Source organism: Nicotiana sylvestris, chromosome 7, assembly GCF_000393655.2.
Source record: "Nicotiana sylvestris chromosome 7, ASM39365v2, whole genome shotgun sequence".
Classification (NCBI taxonomy): Eukaryota; Viridiplantae; Streptophyta; class Magnoliopsida; order Solanales; family Solanaceae; genus Nicotiana; species Nicotiana sylvestris.
The window spans coordinates 57,902,436-57,919,682 of record NC_091063.1 but is presented as its reverse complement, the minus strand read 5'-3'; the positions used below and the strand labels follow the sequence as shown (position 1 = coordinate 57,919,682).

The 17,247-nt window shown below is 35.5% G+C and overlaps 2 protein-coding genes across 2 annotated transcripts; both read right to left on the bottom strand.

The window, feature by feature from the left end:
- Positions 1 to 3,909: 3,909 nt before the first annotated feature.
- On the bottom strand, positions 3,910 to 5,636 carry LOC104219936 (NAC domain-containing protein 2-like). The gene is made up of 2 exons (XM_009770703.2): positions 5,178 to 5,636; positions 3,910 to 4,212 (listed from the first exon to the last, which is right to left on the bottom strand). The coding sequence occupies exons 1-2, from the start codon at positions 5,634 to 5,636 to the stop codon at positions 4,021 to 4,023; spliced, it is 651 nt and encodes a 216-aa protein (XP_009769005.2). The 3' UTR covers positions 3,910 to 4,020.
- An 8,716-nt stretch (positions 5,637 to 14,352) lies between these two features.
- Positions 14,353 to 16,951, bottom strand: LOC104219928 (seipin-2-like). Its single transcript, XM_009770696.2, has 2 exons — positions 15,844 to 16,951; positions 14,353 to 15,136 (listed from the first exon to the last, which is right to left on the bottom strand). Exons 1-2 carry the CDS (start codon positions 16,783 to 16,785, stop codon positions 14,651 to 14,653), a joined length of 1,428 nt encoding a protein of 475 aa, XP_009768998.1. The 5' UTR covers positions 16,786 to 16,951; the 3' UTR covers positions 14,353 to 14,650.
- Positions 16,952 to 17,247: the final 296 nt, after the last annotated feature.

Genomic DNA, 17,247 nt, shown 5'->3' with positions numbered 1-17,247 from the left:
TATCAACTCTCATGATCATTTTTCCCTCTCTTACTTTAATTATAGCATCACCTGTAGCCAAGAGAGGCCTTCCCAATATAATAGGAACTTTTTCATTTGCTTCAAAATCCAAGATAATGAAATTAGCCAGGAAAATAAATTTCCCAATTTTCAGCAGCACATCTTCAATCACCCCTTCCGGGTAAGCTATGGACCTGTCTGCTAGTTGCAACATCACAATTGTGGGTTTTGGAGCTCCCAAATCCAATTTTTTGTACAAAGACAATGGCATCAAATTTATGCTCGCTCCCAAATCACAAAGTGCATGGCCTACATCAACATTGCCTATTCTCACAGGGATCGTAAAGCTGCCAGGGTCCTTAAGCTTTTGAGGAAGCTTATTTTGGACCCTTGAAGTGCACTCCTCAGTAAGTGCAACTATTTCAAATTCAGTCAGTCTCCTCTTGTTAGCCACAATATCTTTTATGTATTTGGCATACTTTGGAATATCATGAATCACATCTACCAACGGAATATTCAATTGAATCTGACTCAACATAGAGAGAAATTTGTTGAACATGCGATCATCATTCTTTTTCTGTAATCTTTGTGGAAAAGGTGGTGGTGGCCTTGGAACATTCACAGGCGCTGAAACGGTATCATCTTTCTTTGCTTCCTGTGTTGTTTTGGGAATCAATTCACCCTCAGGTATAGGCTTGTCTTTTCTCTTCTTTGGAACTTCTTCTAATTCCCTTCCATTTCTAAGTGTAATTGCACTAACTTGCGGATTTTTTTCTGTATCACTTGGAAGAGCACCTGCAGGTCTGGTGTTTTGATTTGCAGCTAGTTATCCCATTTGCCTTTCAAGATTTCTGAAATCAGTTTTGAGTTATTGATTGTCATGCAACAATTTCTTAAACAAATCAGTTGTACTTTCTTCTACCTGCTGGGGTGGCCTTTGTGGTTGATTAAAATTTCCTTGGGGTCTATATTGATTCTGATTTTATTGATTTCCACCCCAAGAGAAATTAGGATGATTTCTCCAATTTGCATTGTAAGTGTTTCCATATTGTGCCTGTTGGTTCATCGGACCTCTGCTTCGTTGTCCCACATAATAAATAGATTCAGGATTCGTTGGGCACATGTCACTTATGTGATTGTCACCACACATTTCACAAAAAATCGACATTTGTTGAATATGTTGCAATTGTTGTGTCTGGTTCATTGTCATTCTATTCATTTGATTTGCCAATTTTGCTATATCTACTCTCATGGCTGAAAAATTATCAAGTTCAAATACCCCTGCTGCTTTTTGTTTCATTGCTCTCCTTGGTTCTCCCTCACCTTGCCAATTATGATCATTAGCAGTGAAGTTGTTTAGCAGAAGTTGTATTTCACTATATGGTCTCACCATGCAACTACCTCCACAAGCTGAATCAAGATTCATCTTTGAAGTCTCATCTAATCCATCAACAAAAGTATAGCTCAATACCTCATCAGTTTGACAATGATGTGGACAGTCTCAGAGTCTTTTCTTGTATCTTTCCCAAGCTTGGCGAAGAGTCTCACCATCCCTTTGTTGAAACCCAAGAATCTGGATCCGCAAAGACTTTGTCTTTTTAGTGGGGAAAAACTTGATTAAAAATTTCTTTGCTAAATCATCCCAAGTATGTATTGAATTAGCAGGCTCCTTCTACAACCGTTCTTTAGCTTCCCCCAACAATGAAAATGAAACAAGGTTAGCCTGACATAGTCCTTGGAAACATTTGGATAGTTGTAAGTAACCGTGATTTCCAAAAACTTCTGAATGTGCCTCTGCGGGTCTTCATGAGATAGACCTACATATTGCCCAGTGGATTGAATCAGCTGTACCATGTACTGTTTAAGCTCACAATGACCAGTGATATCAGGCTTCACAATAGCCTGAGTCATATTAGCAAGATTTGGCCTTGCAGCTTCTATCACCGGACGCCCTCCATTACCTGCCATCACTGTTGGCTGTGGTTAAACTAAAATATCCAACTCTCTTTCTGTTTTGTATCTAGCTTCCAACTCCTTCCTCGCTCTATGAAGTATTCTTTCAATTTCAGGATCAAGAGGGAAGAGATTGCTTGTGCTTCTACTCCTCCGCATTCAAAAGAAGAGCTTGCGTGACACAAACAAAGTGAACTGAAAATTAATACTTAAACCAATAGCTGATAAAAGCTTAACTTAGTCAAGTAGCTAATTTCCAAGTCCCCGACAACGGTGCCAAAAACTTGTTGCGACCAAAACACTCACGCAAGTGTACGCGATCTTCAAGTAATATAGTAATAAGTAAAGTATCGTTCCCACGAGGACTTGTGATCAACTTATAGACTGATGCAAACTCAAACAATTATCGATTCAAGCTAATTCATCACAAAATACATAAATAACCAATTTACAATTTAACTAGTAGACAAACAATAATATAACGCAAAGTTACTACGCCACTTATGAATTTTTCTTTTAACAAATAATAAAAGAGATATCCCGGGGTTATGGGCTTGCTAGAGATCATGCTACGTTTTTAGCTTAAAAATGATTTATTGAATTATCTGGGTTATTGATTATAGGGTTAATAATACCCATAAGAATCTGTCGATTTCTTATGCGTCTATTCAAGTTAAATTAATACCTATATTTCTATGGTATTAATATTAACTCAAATGCATTTACAAATCCTATTTCTCAACCAAACAAGGCAATTAAGTATAGTTCTATCTTAATCGCGAATCTTTCACCCGATGCCCAGGATCCAGATCTTGCTCTATTTGATTCTATATGCAATCAAGAATTTCCTTTTTCAAGTTTAACTCAAGATTCGTAAATAGTAATTCACTGTTAGCTACGCAGTAAAATAATTAACAGCAGAACCAAATAAACAACTCTTAACGATAATTTCAAGATCATCAATCTAAGCTTCAAACAACATAATCATCTAACACCCATAACCCCAGAATATTTGAGTTTTTAGCCACTCATAATGATACAAACATCAACAATAAAAATCTTAAACATAATATGAGTAAATACTAGGAGAAGGTTTAGAAAAACTCTTTTAATCCTTGCTCAAGTTGATGTTCCTCCTTGATTCTCTTCTTCAAGATGAATCTCCTTCTTCTTTTTCTCTCCAAAAACAGGTTTCCCTCAATAATGGCACTGCTTTTGCCTTTTTAATCGTGTAGGAAGGGGTTTTGACAAGTATACCCTTTTTAATCCGAAATAGAATAATTTTGTGATTTTTACACACTCGCGGCGCGCCCCGTGCGATGCGTACATGGATTGGACAGAGGCAGAATGCATTTTAACGGAGCAAAACAATGTAGCGAAAATATTGGCGGTGCGCCCCACAGCGCGGTAATGCAATTTTTTGTGTTGTTGCGTTTTTCCATTTGTTTTGCTATCCGGCCTTGCTTTGTGACCCCCGAACACGATCTCGACTTGATTTATTTAGCTTTTACTCAGATTTCAAAGCCCCAAATCAGTTAAATTCATCCCAAATTTATTTCTTAAGTCGGATTAGCTTCCTGCAAGACATAAAGCATGAATTTAGTACAATTCATTATTATTTAAGCTCAAACCTTTGTAAAATGTAATAATTAAAGTGTTGTTACAATGACTAAAACACGAGTTTTTAACCTATGATCAAGATGATATTTTGTTCTCCGTCAAAATAGTTAACAAATTCTTTTGGTTAAATTTAACAAGAACTATGAAAAAGAAATATTTAACTATTGAACACCAAGATCGATAAGAGCGAAAAGGGAAAAGAGCATATTTGATGCAAACGGAAACAAGTATTTCCGCAAAAACTAAGAGTAATCGTCCCATACATAAGTCTGATATCGATCTATATTCTCATAACTAATGAAAATGTGTAAATTTGCACCAACTGGTGTGCTTCCTCACTATTTTACACACAACTATGGTAAGTATAATTATTAGTTACTAGACTAACATAAACAAATTAAACAAAAAAAAATATGGCTAAAGTGGTAGGTAAGCCTAGCCATGAAACTACTGCATTCGCATTATTTTTAATTTTGCAACATCATCAATTGATAAATTAGGAAATTTGGTGGAGCCGTCGGTAGGATTAATAATTGCCTCGAGCTCTGCAGCTTCAATGCTCTCTTTTCTGGCAATTGGATCGTCTTTTGCTACCTTTCTTTTGACTCGGCAAACTACATAATTATCTTTGTCATATCCCTGAAAATAGATTCAAGTGTCTGAGTAATTTAGCATAATATATGTATGATCATGACATTGTTCATTTAATTGATATTTAGTTAAAAGCTAATGATATCATAAACGTGAGAACAAAATAGAGATGTTAGAATATTAGAAATTATTTTCTGGAAATATGTAAAGTTATAATCTGGGGATAAAGAACGGAGTATTTAATAAGCTAAGGAACTAATTAGATACTTCTTAATAAGCTAATTAAAGAAGTAATGAATAAGCTAAGTTTTTGAAAAGCTGAGTTTGAAAATCATTAAAAGAAAATTTCATAATACGAAAATAGCTCAAACAAACACTTTTTAATTAGAGAAACTCAAAGATTGAGTTTGCAAATTCAGTTTCTCAGATCCCCAAACGAATGTCACCTCAAAAAACTAAAAATTCAGCTAATTGCTGTTGGTTTTCTGAAAGATTTCAAAAAATTCTCCTTTTTTTTTTTGTTGCAAAAAACTGGTTAAACAAAGCAAAAGCTCAAAAATTAAGATTGCAAATGTGACATAATCACCACCTAGCAAAATTTAACTCCAAAATACTTGGGTTAAATTAAACCTGGATTATAATTGAACAATACTAATGTCACCTCTCCCCAAACCAAATATTCTTTCACATGCAAGCAAAACATGCATTAAAACAGCACCATATATAGAACAAATTAACTCCATATGTCTCAATTTATGTGACGTCTTTTGGATGAGTCAAACTTCTTAATTTTGATTGTGAATTTCGATATAGAACCTTTAAATTTGTTTTAAAAAAATTACATATTTGAAAACTACGTTAAAAGTATCATAAGTCACAATAATTAATAATTCAAAAGATTACAGCAACAAAAAAGCTCGTCTGACACTCGAAATCCGAATAGTGTCACATAAATTGGGACAGACGGAGTAAGTAAAAAACGCGCAATCAAGAAATTATGAATGTGAACTTACTCTAGAACGTTGATGTAAGATCTTCTTGACCTCATCAGCAAGAGAATATTCTTTCATAAGCCATTGTCCATCTTGAGGTGAACCTAAATTCTGGTACCTTAGACTTCTTTTATATCCCATAACTGAACCTTTTTCACTACACACAGGTTTCCCTTTGTCTTGAGATTTCCAAGAACCTTTACCTACACTTCTAATAAACCTTGAATTTTCTATCTTTTTTTTCTTCAACTCCGTGAAAAAATATAAAGTCCTTTCTTTTCTATCTTTAAATACAACCCATGGTTCTTTAGAATAAAGATCTTCTTCTACAATTGGAACTAATTCAGGTAAACGTCCCTTTAATACATACTGTAAAAGATATTTCACCAATTCTGCATCTGTAGGGTGAAATCGAAATCCCTCTGTATTTGCAGAATTTTCAATGCACAACTCTTTTTCTTCGTTTTTAATGTTGTGCATAATTATTTGCGAGGTGCAAGCCAATTGAGACATGACTAGAAGATTTATTTATGGAATAAGGGGAAGAGAGATTTATTTATGGAGTACTGTGCATGGGGTGTATTTATAATTGACGTGAGTTGGTAACATTTAGTAGTTTGTGTTGTTTTATAATTCGAAGAGGACTAGGAAAATTTAATTTAAAATCCTGTTAGGTTTAAGAAACTTAATTTTGGACAGCTATTCCTAGCATTAGTTTGTGCTGTCTTATAATTCTAAAAGGACTAGGAGAATCCAAAATTAAACCTGGTAATTATAGGAAACCGACACTTGCTCGTCGGCATTATATACATGGCAATTTTTTCTTAAATTGGAAAGACGATCGTAAATTTGGAAAGCACACTTGCTAGGAAATAAGAGACTTACAAAAGGGCATCTTAGCTGTAGAGCTGTCAATATGGGCAATGGCGCATCCAGAATTCCAAACACGGGATCAATATTATAAAGAAGTGAACACTAAAAATTTCATTGAATGGGTTCATCGAAATTTGTTGAATCCAAATGTAATGTCAAACGGGTTCAAAAAAAAAAAAAAAAATCTAAATAGGAACTAAACTATCCTCCAAACTCATGCTAGCGATATGTTGGATTAAAACTAATACATTAGTTTGTTTTGAAGTAATTGTTTTTACACACAAAAAAAACTAGTAAAAAGGGCCATTATAAGGAAGAAAAGGCAAAAATAATCATGTATAATAAATAATAAACAAAAAATGAGCAAAAGATAATTGCAAAAACAACTATTTTAATTTTAATAATTAAATAAGACAAAGAAGTTGAAGGCAAGCAATATGATCTTATTCGCCTCAATATGATCTGCGTAATGTACTGATCAAGCAGTGGAAGGAAAAAATAATTGCAATGTGTGGGAAGTGGGATCAAACTTGGGCCCTCAAATAAATTTTGAACCTCCTTGACAACTAAGTTATACTTTAGATTTGTGTTAAGGGAATGCAACAACTGATATATATCACTAAAATTCAAATTTAACCCTATATATATAGTGTAATTTTCCTTACGAAGGAGGTTCGAATGAACACCCTTCCGCCACCCTAACTTCGCCCGTGAATATGGGCTGGATCAGCCTGGCTTGACCAAGTTTTTTGGAGTCTATTTAAAAACTATGTTTCATGAGGCTTGACTGAGGTTGGGTCCGGCACGGCCCGTGAGCCTAATAAAAGTATTTAGTTAAAAATATAAGAAATAAAAGAAAATTTAAAACTAAAAATACAAGAAGAGTAGCCCAACCTAAAGTCCAAAAGCCCGTCATTTTAAAAGATCAAAGTCTTAAAGTTTAAAGTTTAAACGTAACTTTAAGTTTAATAAAATTATGAATAAGTAAATAATAAAATCCTAAATTTCCTAAACTCTAAAAAGAAGTAGCGCTCTTTCCTTGTCACAAGTGAACTCAAATAATGTGTTAGTGTTGAATATGCCATTAGTGACAGGGAAGTTTTTCTAAGTAGTTTGTTTTGACTTTTAATAAATAAATTATTTTGTTCAATATGTTGAATATTGCAATCTATTGGAACAATGTCAAAACTTATGAAATTTGCAATCTACTGGAACAATGCCAAAAGTTATGAAATTATACATAAGTTTTATGTGCAATAAAATATTTTTTTGACTTGTAAATATTTATTTGTTTGTATTTTTATGTTAGAACTTAAATATAAGAAAATATGAAAAATATTTTTAAAAATAATGGGCCCGCTGCTCACGTGGGATTGGGTTGGGCTAGGCCGGTCAATATTAACAGGTAAAAATAGCACGGGCTAGCCAGTTTTCGGACCGATCGTTCAAAAATAGCCAGCGTTTGCAAAGTCATTAAAAAATAACCACTATTTTGCTGCAACATGAAAAGTTCCAGCATAAAATACTGGAGATCACAGGAGCAAGTTCCAGCATATTATGCTGAAACTTCAACACGCGACAAGTTTCTGTATAATATACTGGAAATTGGAGCACATGTACTCCAATCTCCAGTATATTATGCTGGACCGTTATATTATAATGGAGTATTTTTTCGGATTTTGAACAGTATTTTCGTTCAGATTTATCTTTACATGAAATGTCGCTAAATTTCGATACTTTTGAAACTGTGGCTATTTTTGAATGACCACTTATAAATCTGGCTATTTTTGAATTTCTCCTATTAACACCTCTACCTAGCTGCAAGTAAGAAAAACAAGCTAGTGCGCAAAAAATTGCATCGTATCATAAATAGGGCTTTAGCATTTTACTAATAACATATATATATATATATATATATATATCACAGGTCAGCATATTACTGAAACTTGCTGTGTGTTGAAGTTCCAGCATAATATACTGGAAATTGGAGCACTGGTGCTCCAATCTCCAGTATATTATGCTGGACCGGTATATTATACTGGAGTTTCAGTATACTTATGCTGGAACTCCAGTATAATATACTGGAGTATTTTTTCGGATTTTGAACAGTATTTTCGTTCAGATTTATCTTTACATAAAAAGTAGCTAAATTTCGATACTTTTAAAATTGTGGCTATTTTTGAATGACCACTTGTAAATCTAATTATTTTTGAATTTCTCCTATTAACACCTCTACCTAGCTGCAAGTAAGAAAAACAAGCTAGTGCGCAAGAAATCGCACCGTATCATAAATAGGGCTTTAGCGTTTTACTTGTGGGGTCCATCCCATAATTTAAGGCATTGATAAAGACTTCTAAGTCTTTTTCTTTGAAATTGGCAGCCACCGCAATTCTTGAATTATTAAGGGAAAAAAGTCAAGATTGGTAGACATAACATATCTGCAGGTGAGAAAAAGTCAAATGTAGTAGGCGTAAGAAAGGGAGGCTCTGCCTATAAAAGGAGAGCTTCAGCTCTCATCTCGACACACCAATCTCAGAAGAAAAATATATCTGAGAGTTAGAAAGAAAGAGTGAAGTTTCACAGACAGGGTATAAGAAAATAGTCTGTGAGAAAAATAGAGAGTGAGTGATATTGTAGTGAGGTGAAAATATCAAAAGAGGGTTATTTCTTTTGAGTGTTGTAGTGGTCTTTTGAGTATTTGACTCGGACCTACAAAGTGTAAAATTTCTTGCTATAGTGATATCAGTTGCTCTTCTCAGGGCCAAGGTTTTTCCCTTATTCAAAAGGGTTTTCCACGTAAAAATTTTGGTGTCGTTGTTACTCTTTTTATTCTTGTTAATTACCGTATCTCGGTGCTATGTTATTATTCCGCTTTTATTACCGTGAATATTATTTTTGTAGGGGGTTTATTCCCAATAACTGGTATCAGAGCACAGGTTCTGCTCGTTCACTAAAATACTATTCACTATCAGTAGTACTATACTCGGTGAAAAATAAAAATGTCCGGAGTAAAGTACGAGGTAACAAAATTCAACAGAGATATTGGTTTCTCAACATGCCAAAGAAGGATGAGGGACCTACTTATCCAACAAGGATTACACAAGGTACTAGATGCTGATGCCAAAAATCCTGATACCATGAAAGCTGAGGATTAGACTGACTTGGATGAAAGAGCTGCTAGTGCAATCAGGTTGCACTTATCAGATGATGTGGTAAATAACATCATTTATGAAGATATTGCACGTGAAATTTGGACAAGGTTGGAAAGCCTATACATATCCAAACAAATAAATTGTACCTAAAGAAACAGTTATACGCTCTACATATGGGTGAAGGTATGATTTTTTTGTCACATTTATATATGTTTAACGGACTAATCACACAGCTTGCCAACGTCGGAGTGAAAATCGAGGAAGAAGATAAAGTCATCTTGCTATTGAACTTGTTGCCATCTTCATACGATAATTTGGCAACAACCATCCTGCACGGCAAGACTACTATTGAGTTGAAAGATGTCCCATCGGCTCTTCTACTCAATGAGAAGATGAGAAAGAAGCCTAAAAATCAAGGACAAGCTCTCATCACAGAAGGTAGAAGCAGGAGTTATCAAAGGAGTTCGAGCAACTATTGTAGATCCTAAGCTCGTGGGAAGTCAAAGAACCGATCCAAATCAAGAGCCAGAAATTGCTACAACTGTGATCAACCAGGTCACTTCAAAAGATATTGCCCAAATCCAAGGAATGGCAAAGGTGAAACCAGTGGCCCAAAGAATGACGACAACACAGCCGCCATGGTGCAAAACAATGATAATATTGTCCTCTTTATAAATGAGAAAGATGAATGCATGCACCTGTCAGGTCCAGAGTCGGAATGGGTGGTTGACACAACAGCATTTTACTATGCCACACCGGTAAGAGATCTTTTTTGCAGATATGTAGCAGGTGATTTCGGCACAGTGAGAATGGGTAACACAAGTTACTCAAAGATTGCGGGGATTGGTGACATTTGTATCAAGACAAATGTCGGATGCACATTGGTTCTAAAGGATGTGCGGCATGTACCTGATTTGCGGATGAACTTGATCTCGGGAATTGCTTTAGACCGAGATGGATACGAGAACTATTTTGCAAATCAAAAGTGGAGACTCACTAAGGGATCATTGGTGATTGCAAAGGGAGTTGCTCGCGGCACGTTGTACATGACAAATGCAGAAATATGCCAAGGTGAATTGAACGCGGCACAAGATGAGATTTCTGCAGATTTGTGGCACAAAAGAATGGGCCATATGAGCGAGAAGGGATTGTAGATTCTTTCCAAGAAATCACTCATTTCTTATGCCAAAGGTACAATGGTAAACTTTGTGACTACTGTTTATTTGGTAAGCAGCATAAAGTCTCATTTCAGACATCGTCTGAAAGAAAATTGAATATACTTGATTTAGTATATTCTGATATTTGTGGCCCAATGAAAATTGAATCAATGGGAGGTAACAAATATTTGGTTACTTTTATTGATGATGCTTCACGAAAACTATGGGTTTATATTTTGAAAACCAAAGATCAGGTGTTTCAAGTTTTCTAGAAGTTTCATGCTCTAGTAGAAAGGGAGACGGGTCGAAAGCTAAAGAGTCTCCGAAGTGACAATGGAGGTGAGTACACTTCAAAGGAATTTGAAGAGTATTGTTCAAGTCATGGTATCAGACATGAAAAGACAGTTCCTGGAACCCCACAACACAATGGCGTAGCCGAGAGGATGAACCGCACCATTGTGGAGAAGGTGAGAAGCATGCTCAGAATGGCTAAACTGCCTAAGTCATTCTGGGGTGAACCAGTTCAAACATCCTATTACCTGATCAATAGGAGTCCATTAGTTTCGTTGGCGTTTGACATCCCAGAGAGAGTTTGGACCAACAAGGAGGTGTCCTCTACTTGCATCTGAAGGTGTTCGGTTGCAAAACTTTTGCACATGTACCAAAAGAGCAAAGAATAAAGCTAGATGATAAATCTGTTCCCTGCATATTTATTAGATATGGAGATGAAGAGTTCGGGTATAGATTGTGGGATCATGTAAAAAAGAGGTCATCAGAAGTAGAGATGTAGTCTTCCGAGAAAGTGAAGTTGGAACTGCTGCTGATATGTTAGAAAAGGCGAAGAATGGTATAATTCCTAACCTTGTTACTATTCCTTCTACTTCTAACAATCCCACAAGTGCAGAAAGTACGATCGACGAGGTTGCCGAGAAGGGGGAGCAACCTGGTGAGGTTATTGAGCAGGGGGGAGCAACTTGATGAAGGTGTCGAGGAAGTGGAGCACCCCACTCAGGAAGAAGAACAACCTCAACCTCTGAGGAGATCAGAGAGGCCAAGGGTAGAGTCATGCAGGTACCCTTCCACAGAGTATGTCCTCATCAGTGATGAGGGGGAGCCAGAAAGTCTTAAGGAGGTGTTGTCCCATCCAGAAAAGAACCAGTGGATGAAAGCTATGCAAGAAGAGATGGAATCTCTACAGAAAAATGGCACATACAAGCTGGTTGAACTTCCAAAGGGTAAAAGACCACTCAAATGCAAATGGGTCTTTAAACTCAAGAAAGATGGAAATGGCAAGCTGGTCAGATACAAAGCTCGATTGGTGGTTAAAGGCTTCGAACAAAAGAAAGGTATTGATTTTGACGAAATTTTCTCACCTGTTGTCAAAATGACTTCTATTCGAACAATTTTGAGCTTAGCAGCTAGCCTAGATCTTGAAGTGGAGCAGTTAGATGTGAAAACTGCATTTCTTCATGGAGATTTGGAAGAGGAGATTTATATGGAGCAGCCAGAAGGATTTGAAGTAGCTGGAAAGAAACACATGGTGTGCAAATTGAATAAGAGTCTTTATGGATTGAAGCAGGCACCAAGGCAGTGGTACATGAAGTTTGACTCATTCATGAAAAGTCAAACATACCTAAAGACCTATTCTGATCCATGTGTATACTTCAAAAGATTTTCTGAGAATAACTTTATTATATTGTTGTTGTATGTGGATGACATGTTAATTGTAGGAAAAGACAAGGGGTTGATAGCAAAGTTGAAAGGAGATCTGTCCAAGTCATTTGATATGAAGGACTTGGGCCCAGCACAACAAATTCTAGGGATGAAGATAGTTCGAGAGAGAACAAGTAGAAAGTTGTGGCTATCTCAGGAGAAGTACATTGAACGTGTACTAGAACGCTTCAACATGAAGAATGCTAAGCCAGTCAGCACACCTCTTGCTGGTCATCTAAAGTTGAGTAAGAAGATGTGTCCTACAACAGTGGAGGAGAAAGGGAACATGGCTAAAGTTCCTTATTCTTCAGCAGTCGGAAGCTTGATGTATGCAATGGTATGTACTAGACCTGATATTGCTCACGCAGTTGGTGTTGTCAGCAGGTTTCTTGAAAATCCTGGAAAGGAACATTGGGAAGCAGTCAAGTGGATACTCAGGTACCTGAGAGGTACCACGGGAGATTGTTTGTGCTTTGGAGGATCTGATCCAATCTTGAAGGGCTATACAGATGCTGATATGGCAGGTGACATTGACAACAGAAAATCTACTACTGGATATTTATTTACATTTTCAGGGGGAGCTATATCATGGCAGTCTAAGTTGCAGAAGTGCGTTGCACTTTCAACAACTGAAGCAGAGTACATTGCCGCTACAGAAACTGGCAAGGAGATGATATGGCTCAAGCGATTCCTTCAAGAGCTTGGATTGCATCAGAAGGAGTATGTCGTCTATTGTGACAGTCAAAGTGCAATAGACCTTAGCAAGAACTCTATGTACCATGCAAGGACCAAACACATTGATGTGAGATATCATTGGATTCGAGAAATGGTAGATGATGAATCTCTAAAAGTCTTGAAGATTTCTACAAGTGAGAATCCCGCAGATATGCTGACCAAGGTGGTACCAAGGAACAAGTTCGAGCTATGCAAAGAACTTGTCGGCATGCACTCAAACTAGAAGATCCATCCCATAATTTAAGGCATTGATAAAGACTTCTAAGTCTTTTTCTTTGAAATTGGCAGCCACCGCAATTCTTGAATTGTCAAGGAAAAAAATGTCAAGATTGGTAGGCATAGCATATCTGCATGAGAGAAAATGTCAAATGTAGTAAGCGTAAGAGAGTGAGGCTCTGCCTATAAAAGGAGAGCTTCAGCTCTCATCTTGACACACCAATCTCAGAGGAAAAATATATCTGAGAGTTAGAAAGAAAGAGTGAGGTTTTACAGACAGGGTATAAGAAAATAGTCTGTGATAAAAATAGAGAGTGAGTGATATTGTAGTGAGGTGGGAATATCAAAAGAGGGTTATTTCTTTTGAGTGTTGTAGTGGTCTTTTGGGTATTTGATTCGGACCTACAAAGTGTAAAATTCCTTGCTATAGTGATATCAGTTGCTCTTCTCAGGGCCGTGGTTTTTTCCCTTATTCAAAAGGGTTTTCCACGTAAAAATCTTGGTGTCGTTGTTGCTCTTTTATTCTTGTTAATTACCGTATTTCGGTGCTACGTTATTATTCTGCTTTTATTACCGTGAATATTATTTTTGTACGGGGTTTATTCCCAACATTACTAATAACATATATATATATATATATATATATATATATATATGTGGCTGTTTTTTTCTTAAAAAAATTGGTTGAATCTATTATACAAATACAATAACGAGCAAACCAAACTCTAGATAAACGAAATAGCTATTACCGGAAGGCTTTTGAATTTCCCTCTAAAAAATAAGATGTTAAAAAGGAAAAATATTTATTTATTTCTTTTATTTAAGGCCAACAATATGCATGTTCACGTGCAAACCTAATTATTTTTCATAATATAATTACTTTAATCGATCGCAGTAAAATTTGGATACAAAATCTCTATTCACAAATGAAGCTCTATGGAATCAGGCCGTGCCAATGGCAACAAAGATGTTTGAAGAATATCAAAGAGGATAGTAAACACAGATTGCAGCTGATAGTTGATAATAGGAAGAATAGGAAAGAAAAAGAATGGATCAATCTCTTGTATAGATAATATACTATAGAACAGACCTACCTAGTAGGGATGAAAAAGGAGAATACAATTAGTTATAGTAGGGATATAAATTTGTAAATATCTTTGTCAGATGGAGATCAATAAAAATTTTCTTTCACCCAAAAAAACAAAAAAATCTCTATTCACTCTAATATTCTCAAGTTGTATAAAATGAATAATCTAAAAGTTAAATTACAGTATTAGAGATCTAGTACCTTTATTTATTTAATTAAAGTCTGATACAATTGTTAAGCATGAGAAACATTTATTTGTTTATTTTTGGGCGAAAACATATACTTTCACATGCATACTTCATTTGAGTAACGTTGAAAATTGTTTTGATTACTTTAACGCAAAATCTCTACCGACTCTGGTTTGTGTAAATTTCACACATCGTTTAAACTATTAAAGTCGTGATAATTTTATTACTCATTGTCATTCATTCTTGACAATAAGAAATACAAGGAGAGGTAACAATAAGCCTAACAAAATATGAAGATGCTAATTCAAAGCATTAATTCTTGAACAACATATTAATAATATCAATCAATCTCTCATCTGATATGCTGAATCCATTACCACGAAATTTTGTTCTTTTGGGCATTCTTTTTAGTTCCAAGAACTGTCATTAGCCTTCTTCCTGGTAAAAGCACAGGCCGACAAAATATCAAAGCGAAACTTAGCTGAGTTAAGAATAACATAATCCCAATCCAAACAAAAACAGTTCTTCTCCAAAGCCATATAATTCTCTTTATTTGAGGAAGCTCTGATTCCACATGTAAGGCTGCTGCATATATTTCTGGTATACCTGCGCCTTCTGGTTGGTACTCAGCTCTTTTTTCAAGAACAACTTTAAAACATACCGTTGGTTCGAAACCTTCGGTGAAATCGTTGATGACAAGTTTCAGATTCTGGACTTCTGATTGAAAACCAGTGACAAGAGGGATGCTTTTTATCGCGGTTTCAACAATTCGGATTGGTTGGCTTTTGAATTTTAACATGCTTGGATAGCTTGAGGTTGCTGTCACTTTGCCATCTGCTGACAAGCAGTCCACCCTTACCTTCAGGGACAAAAGCTAGAGGTTCAATTATACATGGATTATAATGTAGGGATTGTATATTGCACAAGTTATTTCTAGTTTAATATTTTCAAGAAAAAAGAAGAATGAATCTAAACAGCCTGAGGACATTTTTGTTATTTTCTATTCTAATCCATGTATTATTGATAGTCATATTCTTATTCCAAATCCTACTCCGCAATAAAATAATAAATCTGCATAACTCATGCATGCCTTATTTATGCGTAACATAAAAGAAGCAATCAAACAATGTATATGTAATTATATATTGAGTTTAATGTGGAGATTAAATCTCTTATTGCATGCACCAACCAAAACAGGATGTAAGCATCTCTTTCTATAAGAATAGACAATGCTATAGTGAGAGTGTTTGGTATATGGAAGAAGCAATTTTTCGAAAAATATTTTTCAGTATTTGGTTGGAGAGAGTGAAGAACATTTTCTGAAAACTTTGAATATTAAAGATTGATAATAATATCTGAGTATTAGTTAAAATAGTGATATGTAATTAAAAATTGAGATAATTTGTTTTAGAAAGTTGACTTCCGCCCTAATATGAGGGGAAGTTGTTTTCCCCTTTAAATGAAAAAACTTTTCTCGAGAAAAATATTTTCTGTCGTACCAAACACACCCTAAAAAATAAAAAAACCAGACAAAAAAAAAAGAAAAAGAAAAAGAAGCAAGAGTACCTGGAAAATCCCAAGCTTCCTGTTGTACTCAGATTCAGGCATGGTTAATGAAACAATAAGCTGCAACTTGTGATTATATGGTATGGGCCGGTCTACAATTTTTGGTTTGGAAATCAGTGGAGTAGAGAGACCAGCAGATGATGCAAGTGGTACAAAAGCAACAGGGCTAGTTTTTGTGTAATCAAAATTTAATGACTTTGTTGTCTCAATTGGTTCTTCCACCAAACGTCTCATTGTAACTCCACTTATCACAAATCCCATTACCAACAAACCAACCAACAAAAAACAAACATAGACTGCCCAGAACAGAGCCCAACAGAACCTTACTGTCAATTTCAACACAGATTTTTGTGCCTTAATCTGGCTGAATACAAATGACATCAAACTTAACCAAGATTTCGTGCCAAGATTCATCAGCTGTTTCTTTAATTGCTCTTTGGCTAAGGTTAGTGTTTGAAATGGTAGGGTCAAGATCATTATCCAATAGTTCATCAAAGAAATGGGAAATGTGAAGAGTCTTACCAGTAAATTCATTTGAAATCCAACTAGTTTGAGCATCATTACTGTGAAAGATGCAGTGAAACCGAATGATAATTCAGTGTTATAACTTCCTGAAGGATAAGAGTTAACCACTTTTGGCATATCAAAATGCTCTTTACATGACTCAATTGCACATGATTTATTATCCTGAAGAGGTGATTTGCCTTTGTTTCTCCTTTTTTCACGAGCAGTTTCTTCGTCTGTCCATGAACTTAAGCTGGAGCATGAAAATGGCTCTTGTGATTTTCGAACCAGTAAAGCCTTTTCAGCTCCAACAAGCAAAGAATACTTCATCAAATTCATGAGAAAATTTGGTGATTTTTTGTGATCTTTGCAACTTAATCCAAGAAAATTACTATCAATGTCAACAGCATTTTCACAAATTCTTGCTTGTTCATCCATTGGTATAATGGGGAAGATTAATTCAGGAATTGGATAGTAAAAATAGAGGTGACAAAGAGGGACTTCCCTGTGAAAATTGTTACTGATGGCAAGAGGCCTATTTTATAAGGAAGAAATCAATAATTTTTATTTTCTTGGAATGCTAAACAAATGGAGGGTTCACATTGGTAGATTTGCTAGTTGCATTAGCCAATGGCACAATAAAATAGATTTGGTACATTGTCTTCTGATGACTGGAATTCTCAGCTCAACTTTCATTCTCACTGGCTCACTGCTTCAGGATAATTTATGCTGCAGTGTGACACACATATCAACATGCCCTCTTAATTCCCTCTAAACTTAGAAAATCAAAACTAAAGGTGAAAACCGAAACAAAAATAAAGAAAGAAGAAAACATATTAATAGAATTCATGGAACTTTTATTTGGTTAATATTTTTTTACTACCACCCTTGGAGTATATG

Coding starts and splice junctions, on each gene's coding strand:
- LOC104219936 (XM_009770703.2), bottom strand. CDS start 5,636: ATGCACAACATTAAAAACGAAGAAAAAGAGTTGTGCATTGAAAATTCT. Junction 4,213..5,177: donor TCTTACATCAACGTTCTAGA/GTAAGTTCACAT, acceptor ATCTATTTTCAG/GGATATGACAAAGATAATTA.
- LOC104219928 (XM_009770696.2), bottom strand. CDS start 16,785: ATGGATGAACAAGCAAGAATTTGTGAAAATGCTGTTGACATTGATAGT. Junction 15,137..15,843: donor GGAAGCTTGGGATTTTCCAG/GTACTCTTGCTT, acceptor TTGTCCCTGAAG/GTAAGGGTGGACTGCTTGTC.